Source organism: Passer montanus, unplaced genomic scaffold (genome assembly GCF_014805655.1).
Source record: "Passer montanus isolate IOZ18808 unplaced genomic scaffold, ASM1480565v1 scaffold3, whole genome shotgun sequence".
NCBI classification, from domain to species: Eukaryota; Metazoa; Chordata; class Aves; order Passeriformes; family Passeridae; genus Passer; species Passer montanus.
The window spans coordinates 3,634,913-3,652,643 of NW_024367707.1; the positions used below are offsets into that span (position 1 = coordinate 3,634,913).

General features: G+C 37.2%; 1 protein-coding gene across 1 annotated transcript in view; it reads right to left on the reverse strand.

The window, feature by feature from the left end:
- Window positions 1-17,731, reverse strand: part of POLA1 (DNA polymerase alpha 1, catalytic subunit) — a 184,592-nt gene that overhangs the window by 110,683 nt on the left and 56,178 nt on the right. Inside the window, 4 exon segments of the mRNA XM_039714362.1 lie at window positions 999-1,131; window positions 2,378-2,583; window positions 6,015-6,107; window positions 7,660-7,692. Coding sequence (XP_039570296.1) covers window positions 999-1,131; window positions 2,378-2,583; window positions 6,015-6,107; window positions 7,660-7,692 — 465 coding nt within the window.

Sequence of the window (17,731 nt, forward strand, 5' to 3'; positions counted from 1 at the left end):
TACTTATTTTTTCTGCAGTAGTAAAACACAGGAACTTTAGGAATTTAAAGTGAACATTTTGCTATATATATCTTTAACAGTAGTTAAATACATTTTTTTTTCTGCAGTAGTAAAACAGAGGAACTTTAGGAATTTAAAGTGAACATTTTGCTATATATATCTTTTACAGGGACACTAAGTGCTGTTAGAAGATGTGCATCAGAACATTCTTTTTTGAGTCAACCATACAATTCAGATTTCTCTACACTCATATGACAACCTGAACGCATTTCTTAACTGATTAACACAGTCTTACAGAGCAGACAGATGTCCAGCTGGCAAAAGAAACAGACTTTGGATGGACTGTTGATAGATGTCTTCTATTAGAAGCATAAGAGGGGCATGTAATACCCCTTTACCACCAATTCACTGGTGTTAAACTGCCCCCAACAGGAAAGGGGAGTCTCTGAAGCTAAAAACAGAGTTTTTGTCATTGAGGATTCCCAAAAAAAAACCCCAAAACCACAACACTGCTGCTCAAACTGCTGTAAACAAAGCAGAGTATTTTACTTCTTGTTGCACAAAAGTCTTGAATGAGGTCTTAAAATTATTATTAGCTTTTTTATACAGATCCTTCTAGGGAAATATTATTAGAGTTTTCTAGAAAACAGAGTATTTGATTAATTTCCATTGCATTCTTCATTTTATGCATTTCAAGCCCGAAATATAAAGTAACAGCTTAGGAGAGAACTTCTAAAAACATCAGATCATTCTCAAAGTGCAGAGTGAGCCTGGTAAGCAGCACGATGGGACAAGACACAAAGGTGTTATTCTGGAGCCTCCACCTCAGTAGGACTTTTCCCCCCTCCATCTGTAGGATGTCCAGAACTATTCAGTACCTAATAAAACTCCTGCTATTTCACAGCATCATAAGGATTAAAAGTATTTTTGTCAGCAGTCAATATATTCAGGAACAGTAAAGTTTTTCTGAGACAGAAAAGAGCTGCAAGATCACTTACCTTGTTTATTTCAAACTGATTTGCTGGGATCTGACCACTGACCACATTTTCTCCAATTTCTATAAGTCGCCTTTGAATATTTTCCACAATTATGTCTCGAGGCTGATCAGAAAGAATCTGACCAATTACATAGCTGCAATAACAGTATAAAAATTAAGAAAAGCTTGGCATGTGCAAAACCATTACAACAGACACAATCTCCTCTTCCCCTAGATTTTCTCTAGACGTTAAAGAGGCCAAGGATGAAGTCTGATGAAAAATTTATAGAAATTTCCCAGTATATTTTATGTTGTGTTTTATTTATTTACTTATTTTACTAAAAGCAAATTACTGCAAATAGTTCTAATGCTAAAAAATGATTTGGAATGGGTGAGTGCAACTTTCTATTTTCTTCTGCTATATCATTTTTCCATTTATTATTCCACAGCAGGTATCTTAAGACGGGGGAGAAGAGAACATATCAAGTAAGCAAAGTCTTGCCTATTGCTGCAAAATGTGGTTGGAAGATCTGCCAGCTGCAGAAGAGTTAGTCACTAAAGAACACTCTCCAACATTTGTATAGCTTTAATTACTAATACATTCCTAACTTGGAAAAATTTGCTTCTATTATGATGCATCTTTTCTTAGAAAATGCAAGTCTTAAGAACAGTAAGCAAGTGTGTGGTGTATTTTTACAGATGTGAGAAATATTCATTTTTGGATACATTTGGACCATGAGCTGTTTAAGTTTTCAAGAGGCAATATACAATGAGTCAGCACCCAGATGACCACCTCTCCACTCTCTCTAATTTTCTTTCTATGATGCTAAATGTGTTACTTCTACTGAATTAAAGCATTAAAATGCCCTGTGTAATGACAATTAATAAACACTCAATCCACTATCCATCACAATGAAGTCTCATGGCAAAAGGAAAGAGAAGCAGTCTTGAGGAAAGGGACCACCTCCTCAGGCTGCACCCAGTGCACTTTCAATTTTTTTAGAGGGTGCTGAAAGTGCTGAGCACCAGCTTCTTTAGGAAATAAAACATCCAGCCTAGAATCTACAACTCCAAATGCTGACAGCATCTACCATCTTCACAAGACTTCAGCTCTGGTTTATTAAATAACATTTCTAACACTGACAACCCAAAAGCACAGCTTCCACAGCAGATGAAAAACCAGAGAGTGAAATTCAGAGACATTTGGTCTTGCACAGTTACCTGTTACCAATGGAAGAAGGTAAAGTTTACATCTCCTCCAAAAATCAGCCAAGTCCTAACACTCATGTTAGTTACCAGCTGTGATCTTCAGGAAACACAGTATCAAATGTTTAGGACAGTAAGTACAAATGTTTACTGTTTCTAATGGAGCAAAGAATCCAATGCCACAAAGAAACTTACTTTCCAGTCTGTTTAGCAAGATCACACCAGTCTCTCCGGACTATATCCAGCCCTTTTAGCTCTTGTTTAGTTACATATTTCCCATCTCCTGTTGGTTCCACACTCAGAGCAGCATACTTCTTCTTCTTTAACAACAGCAAGGACTTAAAAATTCCATCAATATCTATTTCCAACAATTTGTACAGCTTGTTCACTTCACTTTTGATCTGCAAATGCATCAACATTAACAACAAATGCAACAATTTAACGATGGACAAATTCAATTGTGCTTGAGTTTTAAAACAAGTAACACTACACACTGTGTATTTGCATACACATTTGAAAGACTGGTCAGATATCATTAATTCATTACACACTAGTAACTACGAGCTACTACTAAAATTAAAGTTCACCCACCCATTGACTTTTTCAGTATCTACAGATTGGTACATCCAACTCCTTAATAAAATTAAGCAAGGCAGATAAACATGAGATTGAAGTGACCTTGGAGATAACTGGCTCCAGGTCATTTTACTAGAACAGCTACTCCATCTAACCTCTCACATGAATTAAGCAAGCAAAGGATTTCACAGCAGGGATCTACTTACTAGGCAAAGACAAGAGATGGTCACTTAGACAGAAAAGGCAAATAGCCTTACAGAAATGGCAAAGCTATTATTACAATGGCACCTTTCTTTCTTCACTCTTTCATCCTAAACCAGGGAGGGGAGAAAAACTATGATTGTAGACCAGAGCTCTGTGTGTTCAGGAAAATCAGGCAAGTTTCTTTTATCCTTCCCCACAATATATCTACCTTTTCCATAGCCTGATTTCCTTGAGAGGAAAAGGTGAGGTTTTCTACACACAGGATATGTTTAATCCATATACAAAAATTTTAAATGGCACTGATATATTGTCTTAATACAGTACCAAGTACCTCTTACCTCTATTCTAAGGGAACAGAAGTGCAACAGCCCAAAACAGCATGAACCTTCAACAACAGACTTTGGTTCCAGTACACATTACCCACCTACTGGCTTGGCTGAAAGTTTTCCCTTGCTTTTTTCTTCTCTCATATGTTTTTACTTTATGTTCTTCAACAGAGTATCTGCATATGTCAGGTGTCCTGTTCTGTGTTCATGTGCTACTCTTTCCTTCTTTTCCTCTACAACTTTCCCTGTTGATTTTCACTATCCATATTCACTCCTACTTATACTTTTACCACCACTATGCACTATCCTTTTCTCATGTCTCACTGAAGTTGGATATGAATTCAAGTTCTTTTGCCATCTAGACACAGATGTATCAGATACAGGGTATCTAGATACTCCATCAAGATCAGGACCTTCAGCATAAAGTCTCACTGGTTTCCTATCTAGCTTTGAACTCAGATTACCATTTTAACCAAAATCTCCCTTAAAACTTTTCATTTATGTGTATACATATCTGTGTGTACTTAGTTTTTCTCTCTTGGATCTCTGTACTTCCTATTGCAGAAACTACCATTACTTTGATGTCCCCTGTATATTTCTAAGTTTTGAAGGGCATCAAGAGGCAAAAAACATTTTGCTACAAGGCTCATATTTTCTTTCTTAAAACAGTCACAAATTCCTCTAAACATTGTTCTGCAATTTTAATTTTAATTTTTTCTTTTTTACAGCATACTAACCAAGTGCTCAAAACCCAGTAACAGTTCAGTACTGAATGTACTGACAAATCTGATTCACAAGGACACACAGAAAATGAGAAAAAAAATTCTGCTAAGTAATGACTGAAAAGGGCATGGATATAAATACTGGAAGGTTAAGGGTGGGAGAGAACACACACATTACATGGGGGAATTCAGAAGGCACGTAAGAGAATTTTCTCCAACAGAAAACCAAAATTCATCTCTTGGAGGAATGCTTCACTGCTGAAAACAATGCATAAATTCACACTTTACATCAGAAGAGGGGTACACTCACTAACTAACAAATTCAGACACTCACTAACTGCTCTCACTGTAATTGATTGCATTAAACCTCTGTGCCTGCCCATACAGACTACATTAAAGCAAAAGTACAGTGAAAGCAGTGTAAATATTCCTCACCTCTGAACACAAAACTTTGGGAAAGGAATTATTATGCAGTGGAGCAGAGACATTTCTTGAGAGTGTTCCTCATCAAAACAGACAATTCTTTACCCTGATTTTTTTAATAGGAATTACTCAAAACAAGGAATATGTAAATGATCAAAGTGTTTGCAAAAAAAAAACCAAACAACTGTCACTTTCTTGAGGAATAAACAAACAAACAAACAAGAAACGTGAAATGAGAGAGATATGAATCACTTTTTTCTGCCACAGAAAGGATATTGAAAGCCACAACATCTGCAATTTTGATGCTAGGTTTGATTGTGCTGGTTTACAAAGATAAGTTTATTCACTTTTTATATGTTGTACATGATTTTAATCAAAACATATCTTACTGTCCTTTTTTGTTCAATTAAATACAGAAGTACAATGGATTAAAAAAGCTTAAGATTTTACTCTCATTAAGCAGCTGACAAGTTCAAACACATACCTATTCTCTCAGAAAATCTGACTCTAATTCAGAAGTATTTAACCTATTATGCTTATCCTGTCAGATTTCATAAAAGTTATTATTATTTAACTATCCTCTGTAATGTTTAGCCATCAAATGGGAGCACAGGGACAAAAAATAAACCAGAATGAAACCACACACACAACTGGAGTAAGATTAAACTTTCTTACACACTGTTGTATATACAATAGAAATTATATATAATCTTGCATGTGGCAAACAGAAAAGAAAGACTGCTTTCTACCATGCCAGCAGCCCTCCTGCTACTCAGTTATGATATCAAGTGATTATCCCATTTTCTGCTCCTGAATGCATCTACTTCTAAATGTTCCCACTAGCATGAAGGTAGAAGTATGCTAAAAAACCCCTGGAATCAGTCCCTGCCTTAAAATTAAATTACTTCTGTTTAATACTATACTGAATACATCTATGCTTTCTTTAGCTTTTTTAGAGTTTCCATAGCTCTCATTTTCATCACATTTTCTTCCATCTTTCAAAAACAGCTTCTCTTACATCCTTTCTTTAGAAAGTTCTAAAATATTTCTCACTTTTCTTCCACAATTTCAGAGAGCCACAGAACTTCCACATCATCAATTGCAATCAGATCTCTTCGGTAGCTGGTATACCATGAAAATTAATACTTGAACTTACCATTAACTATACAAACTAAACTATACAAAACTAAACTGAGATACATCATTCATTAAAAAAAAAAAAAAATCAGAATTGTTCATGTTGTAAATGAAATTAACTTGGAGGAGAAATTGTACCTTACACTTTAGTTTACCAAATATTGAGATACTCTTCTGCTACCTTAGAATTAGTAAAAAAAAAAAAAGCTTGTTATGCAATGAAATGGTTCATTTAATCACTTAAAAATGCACAGAATAGCTACACCTGAAAAAGAGCAGGTACAGCTTAGTTTTTACTACCTCATAGGTTCCACACATTGTCAAGTTCTCTCTTATGGCATATTCTCTGCTTGTGCCACAGAATCCTCTCTTAACACCATCTGCTCTTCTCAGAGGAACAACACAGACCTAAGTAGGGAATCTTCAAAAGAAAAAGTTCCTTACCTTATTCCCCAGCTTGAAGACTTCATCCAAACTGGTGCTATTAGTGTTTATCATAATGGAATCTGTGTCTCCATAAATCACTTCAAGGTTCATCTAAACAAAAAAAAATTGCTTTGAAAAACAAAAAATAACCACTTCATCTTCTACAAGTCCCACATAACTTTCAAGGTTCAAAAATATCATTATCTATACACTATCCCTTAAACACTAAAAAGTATACTAGCAAGAAAACAAAACAAATTTTTACTGATAGATCTGTACATTTCATTAAAACCTATTTAAATTTAAAGAGAATAGAGAAACTTTAGCCACTGATATGTTAAAAAGACCACTGTCCAGTTGTGTACCTAATATAAACAGGCAACATTTTACTAAATGAATACTAGAAAAATAAGTCAGTGAACAAGTCTGATCTTGGGAAACAGCAGAAACTCTGATCAGAAATAGCTTTGGACTGCTAAGACACAAGAAAATCACTTCCACAAGAATGCTGGGCAAATTCAGACAAGGCAGTTAGCCAAAGTGTTTGACAGGTAATACCACAGTCAGGTATCCCATCCCATTTGCAGCCATCACAATACTACTGGGCAAAACAATGGAGAAAAAATACTTAGATTCTCCATTTCAAACAAATCTGTGAAAGCACTGGCTAGTGAATGACAGCAACTGAGAATACCACAGCACTACCCAGACTAGGCTGCTCTTCTTCACTCTTTCAGGTTATGCAGATGCCTTCATATTTCCATCTTCCCTCTCCCATCTTTTGACTTCTGCTTATCCAACCACCTGTGTTTGTCCTCCCTTGGGCAGCAGATCTTTCAGGGAATGCTCCTTTTGGAGAAGGATCTAGCTACTATGACCCACAAGTTTTCTCTTTCCAGACTGAACTATGAACAATTATACTCAGAGATGGATACAAACATTTACTGAGCCCCTTCTCTTTGACTGACACTCTGCCCTCACATCACTTCTGAGTCTTGTAACAATTTAAATGCCCTGCATGGAGAAAACTGTATTCAAACACCAGCCATACTTCCATAATACTCCGGATAATGGAGCAAATTCTAGACAAACTGAGGAACATGAAAAAGCCTGAGGTGCATATGAAAAGCATAGCAAGAAAAAAGGTAAAAAGAAAAATTGCCAACACCAGTAAATGTCACAACAACAACAAAAATTGGCAGATGCATATAATTGCATAATATTAATTTTGAAAAAAAAAAGAAAACCTGATATTTTCAGTGGTGGAAAATCAATGCAGCTGTAAAAACTGCAACATGGCTATGTCCATGTTAAACTCCACAGAGTTGAAAAACCACCCCATGACAGAGTTTAAAGGATGCCAAAAAATAAACCATAATAAACCACTAGAACACATGGTGTAACAGGTTTATGAGTAAACTCTAATTAGCACTGTTGCTAATTTGCTTGAAACAGTCCCACATAGGCTTCAAGCAGGGTCCAGATCATATCTGTGGTAGGAAAAGAAAAAAGCTATAATCCATCAGGAAGGATTACATCTGTAAACTAGGCATCCTAAGAAGTGATTTCAGGTCTGTTTGGGTTACAGTTCTCCTAGAATAAAAAAAATTTCACCAGGTGTGCTCTTTAAGTGTTGTTGTTTAATGAAAATGCTCAGCATTACCTTCTGCACCATCTCCTTGGTATGCATCAAAATCTGAAATAAAAAAAATAACCAAAGATTAGTGTATGATATAATTACAGGCTAACACAGGCAAACATATCCATTAGGTTGCTAACTCCAAATGCTCTCACCTTTCAAAACAAAGCAAACCACCTCTCTCCTGGCAACACACAGTCACCTCAATACTCCTATTACATGAGTAAATTCTCATTTGACCTTGTATTAATGCTATTATTAACTCCCCTAAAACAAGATTAAAACAAATCTCAAAATTGCATGTGCATGCACACATTCTACCTTAGGAAAAAAAAGAACACTGAATCAAATGGCTTAAATACAACCTAATCAGCAAGTGCCAGCATTAAGTCTCTTTTAGTAATTTAGGTCAGTTGTCGCCTTCATATCCATCATCTTATTTCTTGATGTCATTGAATTTCTTCCCCAAAACATCCTGTCTCATTCAGTCCAGCCTGGATGGTGCTCACTTAAGAAGACTTAGTCAAAAGGTTGATTACCCTTGTAATGATCTCAAAATGGGTCATCAAAAAGCAAACTCCTTATGGAAACCAGAACTGGAACAAGGAACTGGGATAAAGACACAGATCTTGGGTCAAGGGGTGTAACCAGGATTGTTTCTCAACCAAGAATGCATCTTAAGTTCTCCAAATGCTCTGAACCTCTTTGAACCTGAGAAATAGCTAAAGAGACCTCACGTGAGCAGGCTGCTGCTTCCATCTCTAACAGTGCTCAGGGCAGAAGAGGGTGGGGAGAGCACCTCATCTGAAGCCACAGTTACAGCTGTAGCACAGAAAAGGGACAATCAAACGAGCTCAATGAAAAAAATGGTAGTTGCAACAGCAGGAAGAGCTTGGTGAATTCTGCACAGCTGCATGAGAACCAACATCTGATCCATTCCTTCAGTCACTTGGCCACAGTTCCACTGTACCCCCCATTTCCTTCTTATCAACATCCTGGTGCTCTGGCACCCAGCTCCAGCTTCCACTTCCCTGGTGTCAGTTCTTTCCATTGCCACTCAGCAGAAACCTTAGTTTTTCTTCAGCCAATCCTGCTAGTCATATATATTTATACTTTAAATTTTCTTGAGGATTAATCTGAACCACATGTTACAGCAATGATAGATCAGAGTTTGTTAAGTAAACCCAAACAATCTGGAACTCGAAAGATAGTTGGGCAACACACTAGGAATAGCTTACATCAAATTAAGTAACCAAGTCTCACCTTCACTACTTTTCACATATTAAATTGCAATACTCCTTGGCCACATTTGCCAAAAGGAAGAATCAAGACTTGTAGTCAAGAAGCCTATGGCAGGGAGCTGGGCAGTAGAAATCAACAGGGATGAGGAAAAGGGACAAACAGGCAAGAGCAGTCCATGCCCAGTGGGAATAAGATCACGTTCTAATTACTTATTAAATCTCATTACTTTCATAAGGCCAAGGAGTCTATAATGAAGCCAAGAGTCTTGGCTATTGTGATGCTGACTATGCCATAACAGCAAGGAATTCTGAAACAGGTGAAATCTCCACCTCTACACAACAGCACACAAACAGCATGACAACACTGTCGTTCCTTTAACAGCTATGGCAAGTTTCTTCAGTATTTCAGAACCATTACATAACCACAGTGAAAGTATGATTTTTTTTTTTTTGTCTGGAATTGTGCACTGAAAGCTGTATTCCCCACAAGGCACTTGAAGCTAGGTTCAATTCCAAACTATGATGTAATTTTGACACAGCTGAACTCACAACACATGTCCTTATCAGGGTTATTCCCCAAGCACATAGGGATATCTATGGATTTACACTCTCTGGGTCAAGTTCAAAACATCCAGTTGATTTAAAGACCATTCACTGGTGCTGCAAACCAGGCACTCAAACAATGTGATGCCTAAACTCTGCTGAAGGCCAAAACTGCAGAAAGCTCAGCTGTCCTCAGTCTTCTTTATAGGACAGGAAAATGGTGAGCCTCAACTGCAGATTCCTGCTAGGCTGTCCCTGTCTCTGGAATCAGACACACACAATTCCATTCTAATTGGAAGCTCAAAAAGAAGGTATTCCACTCCTATTCATCTCCTCGTGAGTGATTCAGACATCCAACCCCACCACCTTTCTATGGAGTTTTGAAATTATTCTAAAGACATATCATTGGTACATGATATCAAATTTCATATAAAGTAGTCAAAATTCCAACATATTCCCCACACCACAACCCTTCCTCTCACATATTAGCTAACTCCTACAGAGAAAGGTTATACCTCTCCCTTAGTACTCCAAAAGCAAACAGGAGTCCCTGAAACAAAATTGAAAAATTACACCAAAATGAAGAGTTTATACTGAAAAGAAAGGAAGGCCTATCAATTTTCATTTGGCATTTTCTACTTCACTCTCTGAAATAATTCCATTAATAATGAGAAAGATAACTTTATTCTTTTTTAAAAAGGATGAACCCCTACTAAAAAATTGTCTGGCTGTGCACAAACCACTTCTCAATTGTCCCTGGGGACAGCAGTGGGTGTAGGTAATCACAGCAAGAGGGTCACAGACAAGTTGGCTTCATCAAGTGACTGGCATATGCTAGTGCCACCCGTTCTGACAGGAGATCACTTCTAAGTGCCAACAGCTACAAAACAGAAGGTTATAAAGTATTGCTAAATTCATTAATAAGGCAGTCAGTAGTTATCTGATTTCACAGCAACACCTGCATATTTATCCTCTCATTACCAACTGGATGATGGAATTTTTTCAAGCACATTTCAAAAATCTGCCAATTTCAAGTGTAGAAAAAAAAATAAACTTTGTAGTTAATTTTTCCCTTAACAAAGTACAGCTGTTGAGAATAATTGTTCAAGATCTTACCCTGTAATGTCAACTGCAGCAGAACAAAGAGTATTTAATTAGCAAATCTATCCAGTAATTCAACACCTATTATATAAAATGCCTTCGTGATTTTATTCAGGATAATTTGCTAAGAGGGTTATTACTGACATTCAGATGAAATTTAAAATTCCTACGCAAGTCGAGTCATAATAGCAGTAATGATCCCCCCAATCAGGAGATACTGTGTCACACAAGGTTCTTTAGCAATGCAGCAGCCCATTTCCTGACTTCTTAATTCCTGGGCTCAGCTCAGTGAGAGCCCTTCATGCCAATATTTCAGTCAGCAATACATCCTTAATGGGACTCTATTAAAATACCTAGAATAAAAGTGACTTTTTTTTTTTTTGTTAAAGAGAATGACAGCTCTGCTATCATATCAATCCTGAGCAGTTTCTCAGAAATGCACAGCAGAGGAAGGAAGGTGGGAAGACAGAAAAAAGAAGAGAATAGGAAAAATGGTATTGGGTAGTTTCCTTTTGCAAATAATGCTGCACTGCTTATGAGAGCTGGATTGTCTCCTATTCCAAGTAGGAAGAATTAATTGCCAGGCAACCCATCTGTACAGCCATGCCCCCCTCCCCTCAGCAAACATATACTTCTAAAAACCTGTGAACTTCTCAGTACAGTGAACATCTGTGAAACTCTTTTAACTTTTTTCCTCTAAAAGCAAAACTAGCAACACACATTCTCTCACCCATGAACTGCAAGTCAATATAAACTTAAAGATCATTGCAGACAAGCCCTCACCAAACTGCAAAATTCCCTGCTCTAATCCTACCCCAACTCATTAATTACTTAATTAAATGAGGTTGTGATTTAAGACAGGTAATTATTAAAATTATAAATATACAAAGAACAGCTTTATTATTATTTATTACATCAAGTATTTTTGAAGATCCCTTATTTAAAAAACTCTGAAGAGTACCTTCTGATGAGAGGATGCTTCTGTGGACACAAGCTAAGGTACAAGAGTTAAAAACCAATGAGAGCATACAAAACTAATATGCTGATGCAAAGACTTCTCCTGTGAACACACATTTTCTGCAGAATCCTGGCGTCACAGATGTGAAGGAACAGAAGGAAAGACTTAAGAGCCGACCAAAAAGAATGAGCACAATCACTATAAAAACACTGTACCAGAGAAGCATACATTAAAAAAAACCCAAACAAACAAACAAACCCTACCCACACCACTCCTTGTGCATTCACTCTGCACAAGGAGAGAAACAAGCAGCCTTAAGGCCCTGTAAAAAACTGTATTTTTGAAAACCATCTACACTTATCTAGAGTAGACCTGATATATTTTTCCACTTCATTTATTCACTTCTGCAATTATGTAGTAAGAAAATAATTCTGTCACCTGCTTTAGTAATTTGAATTAGCTATTCCTTCCCATGGGACAGAGGAATAAATGAGATAGAAAAACTGTGTTCCAGTAACACCACTCGCTACTCTAAGTATTTCTGAACCTCTGTATTTTTGTAACCTATTCCTTAACTTTGCTAGGATTTTGTCTTAAGCAGACCAGCACTGATAAACCACAGTCACAGGATGCTGCAGAAAGATTTTACTAAGGAGGATTTTCAGAAAAGGTTTCTATTGCTGGACAAAAAGGCACATATGCCCTAAGCATAAGTGAAAGAAAGATGAAAGCCTTATTTGCCACAGAGAATGAAGAACAGCAATTCTTCAGTAGTCTTCAATAGTCTTTTTATCAGACAATGGACTTGATTTAGAAAAGTTTGAGGGATCAGATTCAAGTAGTTAATAAGTTTGTTTGTTTCAAAGAGCTTTTACAGAGTATTTGCTGTACTTAGACACTACATCCAAAGTTACATTTCTCCAAAATGTACACTCCTCTGAAACATTAACAGCATGAGAAATACACCCCAAACTGCCAAACTTTTCCCTTCTGTCTTGTTTTGATTTTGTTTTTTTTCTTCAGAAATGCTGAAATTAACTGTTCATACTCCACCCAGCAAAGCTGACAGACAGTAATAAAATTTTCACAGCTTCTGTATATAACAGCAGTACTGGATGGAGCACCAAAACCTTAGGGAGAGTGGTTCCAAGGGCTGAATCAGTGTACACAAAGATCCAGTGACACACGTTTGCATGCCAAAAAAAGGTACAATCTTGCTTCACAAACAACAGAAAATACAAAAAAGGCAACAGAAATGTGCTGAATACAAAAAAAAATTACCTTTGTGTACCTTTGGCACATTTTTGACAAAAAATGCAAAGATTACAGTAAAACACGGATGATGATGCAAATCAAATTAGAATTTGAAGACAATGTTCCCTTGATGCCAGAAACAATTATATCCTTAAAATTCTACAGTACTTCTATTTCAAGTATTCGTGGTGAACTCCTCTGAAGAGGATGGGAGAACCAGAATTGTTTTCTTATTAAATTGTGAAACTACTGATTTTTCTACACAGTGTATTACAAACCATGCTATACTAATGCAAATTTTGCCTATTTTGGAAAGGGCTATTTTGGTATTAGGATAAAAGAAAGAACAATTAAACATATTCTTAAAAGCACTGAACAAAACCAAAAAGCCACAAACAAAAACAAATAAATCAAAAAACTTCTGTGTTAGAAATTATTTTACAGTCCCAGAAACAGAGAAATGGAGCACTCAACAATAAAGCTGAACACTTGAGTGCATAGAAGGTAACTGACCTGGCTCTGACCCACTTCCCAGAAATGTTCTGTGTTCCCAGAAGCAGCAGGAATACAATGTCCATGTGATAACTAGCTGTGAAAAATGTTGGTACAGCCTGGGCATCTCCTAACCCTCCCAAGAAACCAAACACAGGGACAGTTCCTAGAGAAGCACCAGGGCTCAGCTCACCCATGCTGTTATTTTCTTTCTAACTCGTTCAAAACTGAACACCTAAAATGAAGGAGCAAGGATCCCTGTTTCACTCAATGAAGAAATAAGATCAACAGCATCTAAAACCACAAAGAATGTGGTACAAATCTTGGCTCATTAACTTTTATGATTCTTTTTTTATTCCAAAGCATTAAATAAATTTGTGCTTGACGAACGTTTTGTACTTGAATTATAAGATGCAAAGGTAGCTCTACCTAATGACTGCAACTGTATCAAAAGCTAACTGTATCACAAACCACAAGTAAAAACCCTCCTAATTAAGAAATAATATAACAAGCATCATTTACTTACCAAAACATGTGTTAAGTTATTCAATATTTAAATGCACATGCATTCTCCTTAGAGAAAACAACAGCATTTGTTTCAGTGGAATGAACAAATATTTAGACAGGAAATCTTTGCTTTGTTTCCCAAACTGAAGAGGTTTAACACATTCAGCAAAATATAATTAATTTTTCACTAGAAAAAATAAAATTACAAGAACAATAAATAATTGAAATTCATTATTAATAAACGAAGGTTTCCTTTTATTCAGGCAAGTTAAAATCCAGTCAAGGTTTAAAACCAGAGCATAGAAATTTTCATCTGAATAACAGCAATATCTACTCCAGAGTAGGGAATAATAACCATACTATCCTCCACATCAGGTTTAAAACTGCAGTGTTAGAAGTTATCTTTCAAATATAAAAGTACATCTCTCAATCTCGAAGTGACAGAAATGGAAGTACTATCCCATGTCCAAGAGAAGTTACTCTCATAGCCATATAACTAAAAGCCCTGGAGAAATCAGGGAGTATGTCTCAGAATCAGTGGAGAAAATGGTTTTTCAAAAACATCACTCATTTCAAAAACATTTCAAACATGCCTATGAAACTGAAAAAGAAATAAAACTAATACTCCAAAGACTAAACATTTTTAAGCAGTAGATAAACTCAGTGCATTACCTGAGATGATGACAAACTCCCTGACAATCAAATCCACCTCCTCTTTGTTTCTGGGGTGGTTTTTTTAATAAAAAGCAAAAAAAGCTAGAATTAAAACTTTTCTAAGGTTCTCCTGGTCAGCATCTTTTAAGTAATAACCACAACTTGTGTGCTTGGAGGAAAAAGAAGGCCTGGGAGAAGACAAGCAAGCGCTAAAGAGAAAAACAGATGCAGAACACACTTGCACTACCTGATGAGTATTCCTAAAAGAAAAAGGCCTTCTACTGAACAATACAACCTTTTTCTCCAAGAACCAACAGCATTTTGAAATAGCTACACTAAACAGAACAAGGCAATCTCTGACTAGATACAGGTAATATGCACTGAAAATGATCCTGACAGATCTCCTCATAGGAGATAAGAGGACATGGTAGCCTTGGTAATGAATAGATTGTTTGTGGATGTTGTGTCCATCAAAAAATCTTTATAAGTGGTTTGAACTGCTTTAAAACTGTTCTTTCATTTTGACTAAGTGATTGTCTATCAAAGCAACATTTATGCAAATTCAGAAAAGTATTTTAGCCTCTAATTAGCCTCCAAAGGAAGTTCTCTTAACTAATTTCTTAAATGTCATGCAGGATTTCCATAAAGCATATAATTTTGTTTCATTAAATTAGATATATTTAGACAACACGACAGGTGTTTTTATCAAGTTAAACAATACTTATTCATCCTCCGTGGTTCCAGCTGGTGTCAGCACCAAGAATTGCTTGGACAAGGAAGGATCCATTTGCCTAAATGGGGCAAAATTATCCATGCCAACAGGCTTCCCAGGCTGGCAGGAGAGTTTGAACCAGCACTGAGAGGGGCAGGAGTGCATGTTCATGCTGGCAAGCAAAGGGTGGGATATGTGAGCAGGAAGGACCATGTAACCAACAGCAAGGGGGCCTCTTCAAGCATATCCACGTGAATAAGGGAGTGCCCCCAGCACAGTGTTACAGACAAAGCTCTTGCACTTTCTAGGTCATCTCTCTGCTCTGAAGAAAAGGACCATTTCGAAAGACTTCAAAATAATCTGCTTCAGATCTGACAGCTAAGGAGCCTCAATGACTCAAGAAGAAGTTCCTGTACTTTCAGCTTCCCGACTATACTGGGATGTTCAAGGTTCCACCCAAGCTATGCAAATGAAAAAGATGAGAGATCAAGTGTATGAATGCCTAGAGGGTTCACAACTGTACTTAAAAAAAAAAAAAACAGCTCCAGCTTAATTTTTCATTTACCCTCAGAGTAATAATAAAAATTATTATTACATGTTTCCACATTATGTTACTTATACAGATAATTTTACAAATGCCTAAGGACTTTCCTCCTCTCTGCTGTCAGCCTGGAACACCAATCCTGCCACTCTGTCTTACATTGCATCTAAATCTTCAGTCCCATAAACCCATGCGTTGGGATACCTTCTCCAAGCCTTCAGACATAGCTCTGTGTGCACATTTCTCATCTCTTATAAGGAGCCTCAATGACTCAAGAAGTTCCTGTACTTTCAGCTTCCCGACTATACTGGGATGTTCAAGGTTCCACCCAAGCTATGCAAATGAAAAAGATGAGAGATCAAGTGTATGAATGCCTAGAGGGTTCACAACTGTACTTAAAAAAAAAAAAAACAGCTCCAGCTTAATTTTTCATTTACCCTCAGAGTAATAATAAAAATTATTATTACATGTTTCCACATTATGTTACTTATACAGATAATTTTACAAATGCCTAAGGACTTTTCTCCTCTCTGCTGTCAGCCTGGAAAACCAATCCTGCCACTCTGTCTTACATTGCATCTAAATCTTCAGTCCCATAAACCCATGCGTTGGGATACCTTCTCCAAGCCTTCAGACATAGCTCTGTGTGCACATTTCTCATCTCTTTTAGCATTATAGGAAAAGCCTTTTTAGGTGGTGCCAGGGACAAAAAAACTTGAGGAGCCACTGAGGTCCCTTGGTCTGTTCAGCCTGGAGGAGACTGAAGGGAGACCTCACCGCAGTTACAACTTCCTCATCAGGGGAAGAGGGAGGGTGGGCACTGATTTCTTCACTCTGACCAGTGAAGGGAACGGCCTGAAGCTCAGTCAGGAGGCTTTAGGTTGGATATCAGGAAAATGTTTTTCCCCCAGAGGGTGGTTGGGCTGCTCAGGGAAGCGATCAGAGCACCAGCCTGACAGAGCTCAAGAGGTGTCTGAACAATGCTCTCAAGCACAGGGTGTGACTCTTGGGGTGTCCTGTGCAGGGCCAGGAGTGGGACTCAATGATCCCAATGGATCCCTTCCAACTCAGCATATTCTGTGATTCCATGAAACAGTTTCAGCTCTACGTGGCACATGCAACATTTTCTGCTTAAGGCAGGACCTAGTGATTGCTCCAAAGATTTGAAAATACAATGAGGAACAGGCATGGTTAACAGTACAAAGTCTCAGTCATAGTTCTGATTTGTTCCATGCAACTTCTTTACAGCACTTGATGAAGCTGGATTGGATACAGATGGAAAGAGTTCCTGACAGTCTGTCAGAGCCAGACACAGTCTTTTTAGATTATCTCTTAAAAATGAGCTTCCCAAATTCCCTAGATATGTCTGACAAGAAAACCAACAATGAACCAAAGCCCAAGACAGAGCTCCTCAGGATATGTAAGACTCTCCTAGGAAAAAGTAAGCATTTACCAGGCATGTCAGAAATAAAATCTACTAACCAACCAAAGAATTGTAAGATGTATAATGTAGAAATAACATTTTTTAAAAAAACTCATTTAAGCTTTTTAACTATTTTTAAACTAACTACAAAAGAAAATTACTAGTTAACAATCCTAAATTGCCTGCTAAATAGGGCTTGCAACTCTAAGTCAGGAATAGGAACTGTAGAGTGGGTTGGGGAACTTCACCTTCCAGATTTTTCCTGTAAAGATGTACGGGAATAAAAGGGTCCATGTCATTGGAAGCTATTGCCTATCCACAGACATTCACCACACCACATATATCATCATCACCTAAGAGCTAAGGATGGAGCCATGTATGATGTGAGAGAGCTCCTGCAGAAACAGAAGTATGTTCCATGACAATTTTGGGAGTACTCCAATTGAGAAAACATGAGCTTCGTGTAAAAGCAAATTCCTGAAATGGAACACCTTATTATGAACCTTTAGGATTTCAGCAGCTAGTGGTGACTTGGTCAATTACCTATAACTGTAGCACAGGGCACTTTGAATACCTTTTGTAGTCTGTCACATAGCCCAGGACACTTAAAAACATGCTGTTTTTAAAGAAGGAACGAGGTTAGTGGCTTATCAATGCACACAGTTACATT